General features: G+C 51.6%; 1 protein-coding gene across 8 annotated transcripts in view; it reads right to left on the bottom strand.

Moving 5' to 3' along the window:
• LOC119845724 (patatin-like phospholipase domain-containing protein 6) overlaps positions 1 to 11,816 on the bottom strand; it is a 57,902-nt gene that overhangs the window by 14,713 nt on the left and 31,373 nt on the right. For all 8 annotated transcript variants that reach the window (XM_038378394.2, XM_038378395.2, XM_043506810.1 and 5 more), the window contains exons 21-24: positions 4,419 to 4,494; positions 3,587 to 3,727; positions 3,440 to 3,503; positions 2,023 to 2,191 (exon numbers count right to left, since the gene is read on the bottom strand). In XM_038378394.2, coding sequence (XP_038234322.1) covers positions 2,023 to 2,191; positions 3,440 to 3,503; positions 3,587 to 3,727; positions 4,419 to 4,494 — 450 coding nt within the window. The remainder of the gene's footprint in view (positions 1 to 2,022; positions 2,192 to 3,439; positions 3,504 to 3,586; positions 3,728 to 4,418; positions 4,495 to 11,816) is intronic.

The following is an 11,816-nucleotide window of genomic DNA, read 5'->3' as shown; positions in this document are numbered from 1 at the left end:
AAATATTAGTGGGTGCTCTGCAACCACTGGCAGCCAAGCTCCCCTCTCCCCCCGCCCATCTCCTCGTCCTCTGCCCCCTCCCCTGAGCGTCCCTGCCACATCCCTGCTGCTCTGCCTACCTCCCAGCGCTTCCCACCTGGCACCGACAAAGAGCTGTTTGGCAGCATTAGCAGGCTGTGGGAGGAGGGGGAGGAGCGGGAACACAACACGCTCAGGGGAGGAGGTGGGGATTTGGAGAAGGAATTGGAATGGGGGCAGGGCAGGGGTGGGGCATCCAAGGGAAAGAGGGGAAGTTGGTGCCTATGCACGTACCCCTGGTTGAGAACCACTGTTTTAGACAACATCCCATCTTGAATTTAAAATGGCGAGTGATGGAGAATCCACTGCCACCGTTGGTCAGTTGTTCCAATGGTTAATTACTCTGTCTATCTCCTCTCTGACTTTGTCTAGCTTTAAGAAGAGCCCTGCAAAACCGCGGATATCCGCTTTATAGCTGGGGATGTGGATATCCGGGGACCATTTTCCGGCTTGCGGCTCAGAGGCAGATACAGATGTTGTTTCTGCGCAGGGCTCTGCAGCACATGCTAAGCCAAAGGGAGGGGCTGTTATCAGCCCTCAGGCTCCAGCTCAGTTCTCTCAATCATATAGGCCTAGCCCGCTGAGCATTCTGGGAGTTGTTGTCCCCAGCTTGCTTGGACAGAGGAGATAAACTACAGCTCCCAGAAGGGAGTAAGCCAAGCGCCATTTGAAAGAGGCGCGGTTGTACTTTAAATGAGCAGGTGGCAACTGCGGTGCTGTGAGGAGAGCAGCCTGTCTGTCCTGGCCAGGTCTGCGTGCGCTGGACCTGCCGTGGCTGCATAGGGTTGTCCGAGCCACTGGGAGGGTGGCGCTGCGCATGAGGGTTCAGGATTGTAGCCTCCCTCCCTGGAGTGGGGCAGGATGTAGGGTTGCCAACCCTTCAGGATTGGCCTGGAGTCTCCAGGAATTAAAGATTAATCTTTAATGAAAGATTATGTCATGTGATTAAATCTCCAGGAATACATCCAACCAAAATTGGCAACCCTAGGCAGGAGGGGCAGCAGGGACAGAGCCATCGGTGGGGCAGGAGGTCTCTGGGGAGAAGTGGGGCAGTTGGGGGTCGGGGACTTGGCACAGCCCTGTGTCACTGCTGCATGGTGACCTGTGAAGCTGTTAGTAGAGCCCTGGATATCCGTGGATATTTGCAGATATCCCCAGTCATGGATGCAGATATTCACGGACAATTTTTGTAGATCACAGATCGGATGCAGATATATATTTTTGTATCTGTGCAGAGCTGTAGCTTTAACTATCAGCGATTGGATCACATTAGACCTTCCTCAGCTAGACTGATGATCCCAGTATCAAATATCTGTTCCCCAAGTAGGATCTGAGATCTAGTCACTCCTTAACCCTCTCTTTGTTATGCTAACTAGATAGAGCCCCATGAGTCTGACTCCAAGGTAGGTTTCTAATCTTTTCATCTCATGGCTCTTCTCTGCCCCCTCTCCAATTTATCCACATTCTTCCTGAATTGCTGGCTGCAGAGCTGGACACGGGATTCCAGTAGCAGTTGAACCAGTGCCAGATTCGAGGTTAAACCTCCCTCCTCCTACTTGAGATTCTCCTACTTATGCATCCCAGGATCACATTAGCCCTTCTGGCCATAGCATTATGCTGGGCACTCATGTTCAGCTGACTGTCCACTATGATCCCCAAGTCTTTTTCAGAGTCCCTGCTTCCCTGTCAGCATGGCCAACAGTCTTTGCTTGTAGATATAGACATTTACACTAAGTCACATTAAAACAGATTGTTTTTGCATATGTCCAGCTCACAAAGCGACACTAATTTCTCTATCATCTGAGAGCAGGGACAGGGGAGCCCCAACGGTTCTTCCAGGCTGCACTCCACAGACTGATGCAGCATCCCAGACCATGCTGGCCACCCCCTTGGGCTCAGGACGCAGCGTTCCCCCAGGCACAGTACAGCGGGCCCCAGCCTCACCTTGCCTAGGGCTGGCTCCTGGTCCCCGAGCCCAGCAATGAGGATGCAGTCAGCTTGGCGGATGCAGCGCACAGTCCAGGGCGTCAGTGTGCAGTCGGTCTGGTACAGCACAATGCGGTGGATGTCCTCCTGCTGCGCCAGCCAGCCTGACAGCCGGTACTCCTGGATGCTGCCAGGGAGGGGATGTCAGCAGGCAGCCCCCAGCTCTGTCCAGCCCCACTCCATTGCTCCAACCCCTGCTTCTGGCCCTCCTCCAAGCTCCCACCATGCAGTCCCCACTTCCCTCTACCCCACTGCCGACCCGTCCCCCAAGTTCCCAGCATGCAGTTCCCCAGCTGCACGCTCTGACAAAATGGGAGGTTTTTTGTAATATTTTTATAAAGCCCACATATGCCTCAATTTCCCCTGTATGCTGCATTGTTACCTAGTGGTGTGTGAGGAAGGTCTGTTTGCTATCTGGCCAGGCTAAAAAACACAGGTGTGAATAGCTCCTAGCTCTCTGGGGCTCTAGGTCCCACATCAGTCAAGCTCTTGAGAAGACAATGGCAAATCCAGTTGCCCAGACACGGATCCCTAGCAATCAAAGACGAGGGACTTCCCCTCTCGGCTGAGCTGCATCTCCCCAGATCGGGAACAGAGAATGGGGGAGGGGAGATGCGGGTGTTAAGTGTGGGCTGTGGGAAGCAGTTGGGGGCACACCTGAACTGGGACAGAGCGATCAGAGGGACAAAGCTCTGGGCTCTGTGCTGACCAAGATAGACTCTGCTGTAACTTCCTTTTCTCTGTACTAGCCAAGGACTTCCTTTGCTGTGTTCCAGCCAACTAATAAGCTCTTCTGTGTGACAGCGCTGGCTGGGTGTCCCTGTGGATGCTGGTGGAGGAGGAGCAACATTGCTCCCTGAGATTGTACAAGTCTCCCTCAGTTGGACTTGCTGAGTGCAGCTCCCAGCATGAAGCAGGGGTGCTGAAGGCTCAGGAGGTCCAGTCTAAGCAGGTGGTGAAGCTGTGTGACTTTGCCCTGGAGGAAGAGTGAGACCCCTAGGGGGTCTGGCTCACTGAAGGGGTTCTCCCAGGACCCGTGTCACACCCCTTCCAACAGGGATCCCCTTCTACCCCCCAGCAACCAGCAGGACACCCCATTCCAAGCTCCTAATGAGTAGCCCCCAAGCTACGTTCCCCATCACCGCCCGCCCATTGCTCCAGCCCATCTCCAACAAGGATCTCTTGCTGCACCCTCTCCTGGAGAAGGCCCTGCTATCAGCCCGCTAGACCCCACCTTCTGTGCCCCAGTGGCATAAGCCCCATACCACAGCCCTGCAGTGCCACGTGGTGGGGGGGCCGTTTTATGGAGAACAAAGAGATTAGGGACTAGGAGCCAGCCCCTTCAGCCCACCTACCACCTGTGCCAATCCCCTACCTGTCCAGCGCTGAGGCACCAAGCCGTGCTCGGATGATGTCACTGGTCAGAAGCAGGGTGGGACCTGGAAGAGTGAACAGGACCATCATGCTGGGCCTGCACCCCAAGCATGATCAAGAGGAGAGTGAGGCCCTGGCCCTCACTCACCTATGGTGTTGAGGGCATGTTCCAGCTCCAGCGTGAAGGCTGCCATGGGCACATCATCACACACTGGCAGCACTGCCACCGTGGACAGGTTACTGGCTGGGTTGGTTAGCTCCGAGCTGGAGGCCACACCAAGACTGGAGCCTGTGGGCAAGAGAGTGACCAACAGTCTGAGGGGCCCAGAAGGCAAGACACCCACCAACCAAGAGTTCCCGGCCAATGGCAGCTGCAAAGTCAGTGCTTGGGGCAGGGGCAGAGACCCCCCAGAGGGGCCGCAGGGACATGTTGCTTCTGGGAGCAGTGCGGAGCCAGGGCAGGTAGGAGCCTGCCTTAGCCCTGCCAGACTAAAATCTCCCGGTTTGGCTTCAGTAGCCTGCGGGAGATGGAGCCCGATTCTGGGAGACTCCTGGCGAAACCGGGAGGATTGGCAACCCTATCAACTGACCAACTGCAGGACCCGGCCTGGAGCTCTGCCCTGTGGCACCCAGCATCAGCGCTGGCCAGGCCCACAAGGAGAGGAGCCAGTTCCCACCCCAGCCAGGGAGCCTGGCTCTCAGCTCCAGCCATAGCAGCTCCTACTCCTAGTCCTGGAGCACTGGTTTAATCCCCAGGGTGGGTCAGTCCTCAGCAGGTCTGCCAGTGGCTCCTCAGGTCTTGACTGTGGCTGGGGGAGGAGCAGGGAAATGCCAGCACTAAGCCACCTCCCTTGCATGGTGATGGACAGGCTAGGGACAGAGGGCCCCACATGGCACGCTGGGGCCTCTGTAACCCTGACAGGCTGCACCCCCATTTGGGCAAGCTGCAATTTAACCCTCCCCCCCCCCAAAGCCCCTACCTGTGAAGGGCCCACACAGTTGCTGTAGGTTCCCAAGGATCTTCTGGCTCAGCAAATGGATCAGGCGGGTCACGACCTGTCAGGAACAGCAGCCAACCCAGGTCAGAGAAGAGGGGACCTGGGATGAGTGTGGAGCATGTGGAGAGGGGCAAGACTCAGCCCAGCCAGCCTCCCAGGAATCCCAAGGATGCTCTTTCTGCCAGCCCACCCCTTAGGGCCCAGGCATGTGTTTGTGGCAGGGAGGAGAACAAGTGCCAGGACACCAGGGAGCAGGGCTCAGGGGCCTGCCTGGCTTGGACATGGCATGGGGTGCAGTCTGCTCTGGAGGGACAGGGTGTGAAACGCTTCCTGCGCCCCCTGGTGGCTGGGCCCAGAACCACATGCTACTCCTCTGCACTGTGGGACTCAGGAAGGGGATGTCCCAGGCACCAGAATGCTGGCGTTATCATGGCAGTGGGACGCGGGGACCAGAGCTCTCCCTTAATCAGTGCAGAGGCTAGACACAGCAGGAGGCTGGCAAACCCAGCCCAGGCTAAACCAAGATGTCCTCTGCCCCCTCATGCTTCCCAGGCACAATCGGAGCCAAATCACCATGCGGGGGCGGGGTGGGGTGGAGGGGACGGGACACAGCTGAGTAGGTCAGGTCACAGGTTCCACCCAGGGGACAGCCAGAACTGGAGAACACTGTGCGATTCAGAAACTCCAACCCCACTCCCCCATGAGGGGTGTGGGTGTTGCTCCCTCATGGCCTGGACAGAGAGAACAGCCCCATCCTGCTACAGAGATAGCCACACTCAGGTCTTCCCTGGCCAGCCACCATCCCTGAGCAGGGCTTCAATGTGGCCCTGGCCTCAGCTAGCTGGGATGCTGGATGGGAACGGGCCTAGCCAGATCTGGAAGCTCATAGACTTAGCCTTTAAAACCAGAAGGGACCATCATGATCATCTAGTCTGAGCTCTTGCATATTGCAGGCCACAGAACCTCATCCACCCATTCCTGCAATAGACCCAGAACCTCTGGCTGAGTTACTGAAGTCCTCAAATTCTGATTTAAAGACTTCAAGTTACAGAGAATCCAACACTTACACTAGTTTAAACCTGCAAGTGACCCATGTCCCATGCTGCAGAGGAAGGCGAAAACTCCCCAGGGTCTCTGCCAATCTGACCCAGGAGAAACTTCCTTCCCGATCCCAAATCTGGTGATCAGTTAGACTCTGAGCATGTGGGCAAGACCCAGCAGCCAGACACCTGGGAAAGAATTCTCTGTAATAACTCAGAGCCCTCCCCATCTAGTGTCCCATTTCCAGCCATTCGGGATATTTGCTGCTAGCAGTCGCAGTTCAGCTACATGCCATCATAGGCATCCCATCCCCTCCAGTAACTTCTCAAGCTCAGTCTTGAAGTCAGTTAGGGTTTTTTGCCCCCACTGCTTCCCTTGGGAAGCTGTTCCAGACCTTCCCTTCTCTGATGGTTCGAAACCTTCATCTAATTTCAAGCCTAAATTTATTGATGGGCAGGTTATATTCATTTGTTCTTGTGTCTGCATAGGCCGTTAATTTAAATAACTCCTCCCCCTCTCTGGTATTTATCCCTCTGATGTATTCATAGAAAGCAATCAGATCTCTCTTCAGCCTTCGTGTGGCTAGGCTGCACAAACCAAGTTCTTTGAGTCTCCTCTCACAAGGTCGGTTTTCCATTCTTCTGATCATCCTTGTTGCTCTCCTTTGCACCTGTACCAGTTTGAATTAATCTTTCTTAAACATGGGAGACCAGAATTGCTAGCAGTATTCCAGGTGAGGTCTCACCAGTGTCTTGTATAATGGTACTAACATGTACCTGTCACTACTGGAAATACCACATCTGATGCATCCTAGGACTGCATTAGCCTTTTTCACAGCCACATCACATTGGTGTCTCATAGTCATCCCGTGAGCAACCAATACACCCATGTCTTTCTCCTCCTCTGTCACTTCCAACTGATACATCCCTAGCTTACAGCAAAAATTCTTGTTAGTCGCTAAGTGAACAAGCTTGCAATCTGCACTATTAAATTTCATCCCACCTCAGGCCCTACGCTACCAGTACTCCCAGCTGTCTTTGAGATACCATTGACTTCCTGAGGAAACTACAATCCAGAAACACCATGCTAGCCACTATGGACGTAGAAGCTCTCTACACCAACATTCCACACAAAGACAGACAATAAGCCGTCACGAATAGTATCCCCGATAATGTCACGGCAAACCTGGTGGCTGAACTTTGTGACTTTGTCCTCACCCCCAACTATTTCACATTTGGGGACAATTTATACCTTCAAGTCAGCGGGACTGCTATGGGTACCTGCATGGCACCACAGTACGCCAACATTTTTATGGCGGACTTAGAACAACACTTCCTCAGCTCTTGTCTCCTAACACCCCTACTCTACTTGCACATTGCACATCTACATTGATGACATCTTCATCATCTGGACCCATGGGAAGGAGGCCTTTGAGGAATTCCACCTGGATTTCAACAATTTCCATCCCACCATCAACCTCAGCCTGGACCAGTCCATACAAGAGATCCACTTCCCAGACATTACAGTGCTAATAAGCGATGGTCACATAACCACCACCCTATACCGGAAACCTACTGACCGCTATACTTACCTACATGCCTCCAACTTTCATCCAGACCACATCACACAATCCATTGTCTACAGCCAAACTCTAAGATACAAGCGCATTTGCTCCAATCTCTCAGACAGAAACAAACACCTACAGAATCTTTATCAAGCTTTCTTAAAGCTACAATACAATACCCACCTGGAGAAGTGAAGAAACAGATTGACAGTGCCAGAAGGGTACCCAGAAGTCACCTACTACAGGACAGGCCGAACAAAGAAAGTAACACAACGCCACTAGCCATCACTTACAGCCCCCAGCTAAAAACCTCTCCAGCGCATCATCAAGGATCTACAACCTATCCTGAAGGACGATCCCTCACTCTCATAGACCTTGGGAAACAGGCCAGTCCTTGCTTACAGACAGCCCCCCAACCTGAAGCAAACAAACACTCACCAGCAACTGCACACCACACAACAAAAACACTAACCCAGGAACCAAACCCTGCAACAAACCCCGGTGCCAGCTCTATCCGTATAGCTATTTGAGGGACACCACCATAGGACTTAATCACATCAGCCACACCATCAGCGGCTCGTTCACCTGCACATCTGCCAATGTGATATATGCCACCATGTGCCAGCAATACCCCTCTGCAATGTACATTGGCCAAACCGGACAATCTCTACCAAAAGAATAAATGGACACAAATCTGACATCAGGAATCGTAACATTCAAAAACCAGTAGGAGAACACTTCAATCTCCCTGGTCACTCAACAACAGACTTAAAAGTGGCAATTCTTCAACAAAAAGACTTCAAAAACAGACTCCAACGAGAAACTGCAGAACTGGAATTAATTTGCAAACTGGACACCATCAAATTAGGCCTGAATAAAGACTGGGAGTGGATAGTTATTACAAAAACTAATTTCCCCATACTAATTTCTCCCTACTGTTACTCACACCTTCTTTTCAACTGTTTGAAATTGGCCACTCTCATTACCACTACAAAACTGATTTTTCCTCCCTTGGTATTCTACTATTAATTGAATTGTCTCGTTAGCACTGACCCCCAACTTGGTAGGGCAACTCCCATCCTCTCATGTACTGTGTATACACCTGCTACTGTGTTTTTCGCTCCATGCATCTGATGAAGTGGGTTCTAGCCCATGAAAGCTTATTCTCAAATAAATTTGTTACTCTCTAAGGTGCCACAAGGACTCCTCATTGTTTTTTTATCCCACTCCTAATACTCCTGCTTTCAAGGTTATCCAGCTCTTCTTGTGTGATATTCCAGTCCTGCTCTGTATTGGCAATATCTCCCAACTTTGCATCATCTGCAAATTTTATTAGCACACTCTCACTTTTTGTAGCAAGGTCATTAATTAAAATGTTAAATAAGATTGGTCCCAAGACCGATCGCTGAGGAACTCCATTATAACCTCCCTCCAGCCTGACTGTTCACCTTTCAGTGTGATCGGTTGTAGTCTCCCCTTTAACCAGTTCCTTATCCACCTTTCAGTTCTCATTTTAACAATTAATTTCCTATGCGGAACTGCATCAAATGCCTTATTGAAATCCAGGTAGATTAGATCTACTGCATTTCCTTTGTCTAAAAAAAAAAAAGCAGTTATCTTCTCAGAGAAGGAGATCAGGTTGGTCTGGCAAGATCTACCTTTTGTAAAACCATTTTCCATTTTATCCCAATTACCATTAACCTCTATGTCCTTAACTACTTTCTCTTTCAAAATTTGTTCCAAGACCTTGCATACAATTGAGGTCAAACAGGCCTGTAGTTTGCAGTATCACTTTTTTCCTTTCTTAAAAATAGAAACTATATTAGCAATTCTCCAATCAGACAATCTCAGAGTTTACAGATTCATTAAAAATTCTTGCTATTAGGGCTTGCAATTTCATGTACCGGTTCCTTTAATATTCTTGGATGGAGATTATCTGCCTCCCCACTCCCCCCTTAAACTGTTTGAGTTTCACTTCTACCTCAGATGTGGTAATTTCTAATTCCATATCTTCATTCCCATTATTCACACTGCTGCTACCCCTAAGCTACTCATTACCCTTATTATAACCCAAGGCAAAGTATTTGTTTAGAAGTTGGGGTTGAGCCAGGGCCATGCCCAGGTAATCTTTAATCTCTGCCCCATCCACAATGTTTAGCAGCTCCACTTCTCCTTGTTTTCTTCTTATTTATATGCCTAAAGAACCTTTAGCTGTTGGCTTTAATTTCCTTTGCAAGGTCCAATTGTGCTTGGCTTTCGGCAGTTCTCACTTCTCCCCTATACTTTCTGACCCCCCAGAGGTCGCTTTCCTCGCTGTTCCTTCCCATCATCCATTCTTTATAGGCTTTCTGTTTTCTCTTAATCACCTGTTTGAGATGCTTGTTCATCCAGCGTGGTCTACAACCCTTCCTCACAAAATTGTTCCCCTTGCCTGGCAGGACCGTCCCTAGCCATTTGGGTGCCCTACACAGCCCCCCCACGGAGGGGCTGTGTGGGGCCCCAGGCCTTTCCTCCCCCAGGGTCTGGGAGGCAGGAGCTGTGGGGGGGCACTTTTGGGGGCCCCACAGGCCCAGGAGATTAGTGGGGGGCCAGGAGAAGCCCGCTCTGCTTCCCTCGCCCCTGTCCCAGCCATGTCACTCGGGGGTTGGGGCTTGGGGGAAGGGATCCCCCCCCACTCATCGGCAGTAGTGGGAAGTGGAGCAGCCCGGCCCAAGCCAGCTCCATTCTGCCAGCTCCCAGCTGCGGCACTCCGCTTCCCGCCACCGGTAAGTGCAAGGGGGACCTTCCCCTCCGTCTCGAGCGACATGACTGGGGCCGCATTGCTCCACTTCCCGTCGCCGGCGAGTGCGGGGGCAACCTTTCTGCCCTTACCGGCGGCAGAAAGCAGAGCGACACAGCTGGGAGCTGGCGGAATGGAGCGGGCTGGGGCCAGGTTGCTCCGTTTCCCACTGCTGCCAGTGAGTGTGGGGTTGCTGGGGGAATGGGGGCGGGCCGGGGTTGGAGCAGGGGGGAAAAGGTAATAGGTCGGGGGGAGGGAGTTGTCCAGGGCCCCACACCTCCCTAGGGATGGCCCTGCCCCTTGCAGTTGGGGGGAGGGGGCAGCCGAGGGATAGGCTAGTCACCGGGGCTGGTGTTGCCGCGTACGATGCCCTACGCAGCCGTGTATGCCTAGGGATAGCCCTGTTGCCTGGGATGCAGGCTTCAGAGAGCTTCTTAACTCTGACAAAGTAATTCCAGGCCTCCTCCACATTCAGATCCTTGGGGTTCTGCAGTCCAGCCCACGTCCCCAATTCCCTTCATTATTTAAAGTTTGCCCTTTTGAAATCAAGGCCCCTCAGTGCGGATCAATTTTTGTTTATCCTTCCATGTAGTTTAAACTGAATTAGCTCATGATCACTCAAACCAAAGTTGTCTCCTGCAACCAGCTCTTCTACGAGGGCCTCACTGCTCACCAATACCAAATCTAAAATGACATCACGTTGTGTAGGTTCAGGGACTGTTTGGTGAAGAAATCTGTCAGCTATCACATCCAGGAAAACCTGGGCCCTGCTGTTATTAGTAGCACTAGTCCTCCAATTTATCTCTGGAAAATTAAAAAGTCTCCCATAATCACACAATTCCCAGTAGTATTTATTTAATCAAAAACATTAAAGAGGTCTTTATCCAGATTGGATCCTGGGAGTCTGTAGCACATCCCAAGCACTGTCCCAGGGGATCCTCTGGAAGCTTCTTCCCCAGAATGATTTTGGCCCAAACAGACTTGATCTTATCCATCCATCACTTCTAATTTCTTTACAGTCTACCTCATCATTAACACACAGTGCTACTCCTCCACCTTTGCCTTTGTTTCTGTCTTTCCTGAACGGCACATACCCTTCAATCCCTGTACTCCAGTCATGCCTATTCCACCAGGTTTCTGTTATCCCTACAGTGTCTGGTTTCACTTCCTGCACCAGTAGCTCTAGTTCCTCCATTTTGTTACCCAGCTTCCTTGCATTGGTGTACAGGCATCTTAATTGTTGCTGCTTGGCTTCACCCACATTCCTTGCCCAATTGGGTACAGTCATTCTGCTTCCAGTATCGCCTTCCTAAATGGTATCGGCACTGTCCTTCCTCTAAATGTGCATTCTCCAACCCACTGCTGGTCCCTTCTCCATTGCTGTGTCCTCTCTTTCTTGATTTTCCTCCAAGTCAATATTAGAATCAGACATGGAGATTACATGAGCATCTCCCAACCTCTCCTGCGAGTTCCTGGTTTAAAGCTCTTTTAACCAGTTGCACCAACTCCATCCCAAAAGGCTATTTCCCTCCCTACTCAGGTTTCGGTCCATCCCATGAGAATAGTCCTCTGTTCATGAATGCCTCCCAGCAGTCAAACATCCCAAAGCCCTCCTCCTAGCACCACTGCCTGAGTCATCTATTGATCATCCTAATCTTGTCTTGCCTTCGCTCTCCTCCTCTAGGGAGGGGAGGATCCCACTGAAGATCACCGGAGCCTCCATTTCCTTAAGCATCTTCCCCAGCCTGGCACAGTCTCCCTTGATGCGAGAATCTAGTGTCATTTGTTCTCACATGAGGGACAATCAGTGGATTCTTTCCTGCTCCTATTAGAATCCTCTTCAGCCTCAGATCCACATCCTGAATCTTAGCTCCTGGCAGACAGCTCACCCCTCTGTGCTCCAGATCAGCTCTGGTGACAGGCCTGTCTGTCCTCCTTAGTAGGGGAGACCCCAGTCATATAGACCTGCCTCCTCGTGGCGGTGGTGTGATTCTCA

Source organism: Dermochelys coriacea, chromosome 20 (genome assembly GCF_009764565.3).
Source record: "Dermochelys coriacea isolate rDerCor1 chromosome 20, rDerCor1.pri.v4, whole genome shotgun sequence".
Lineage (NCBI taxonomy): Eukaryota > Metazoa > Chordata > Testudines > Dermochelyidae > Dermochelys > Dermochelys coriacea.
Note: the sequence above shows the minus strand (reverse complement) of the source record. Positions and strands in the feature narration are given on the sequence as shown.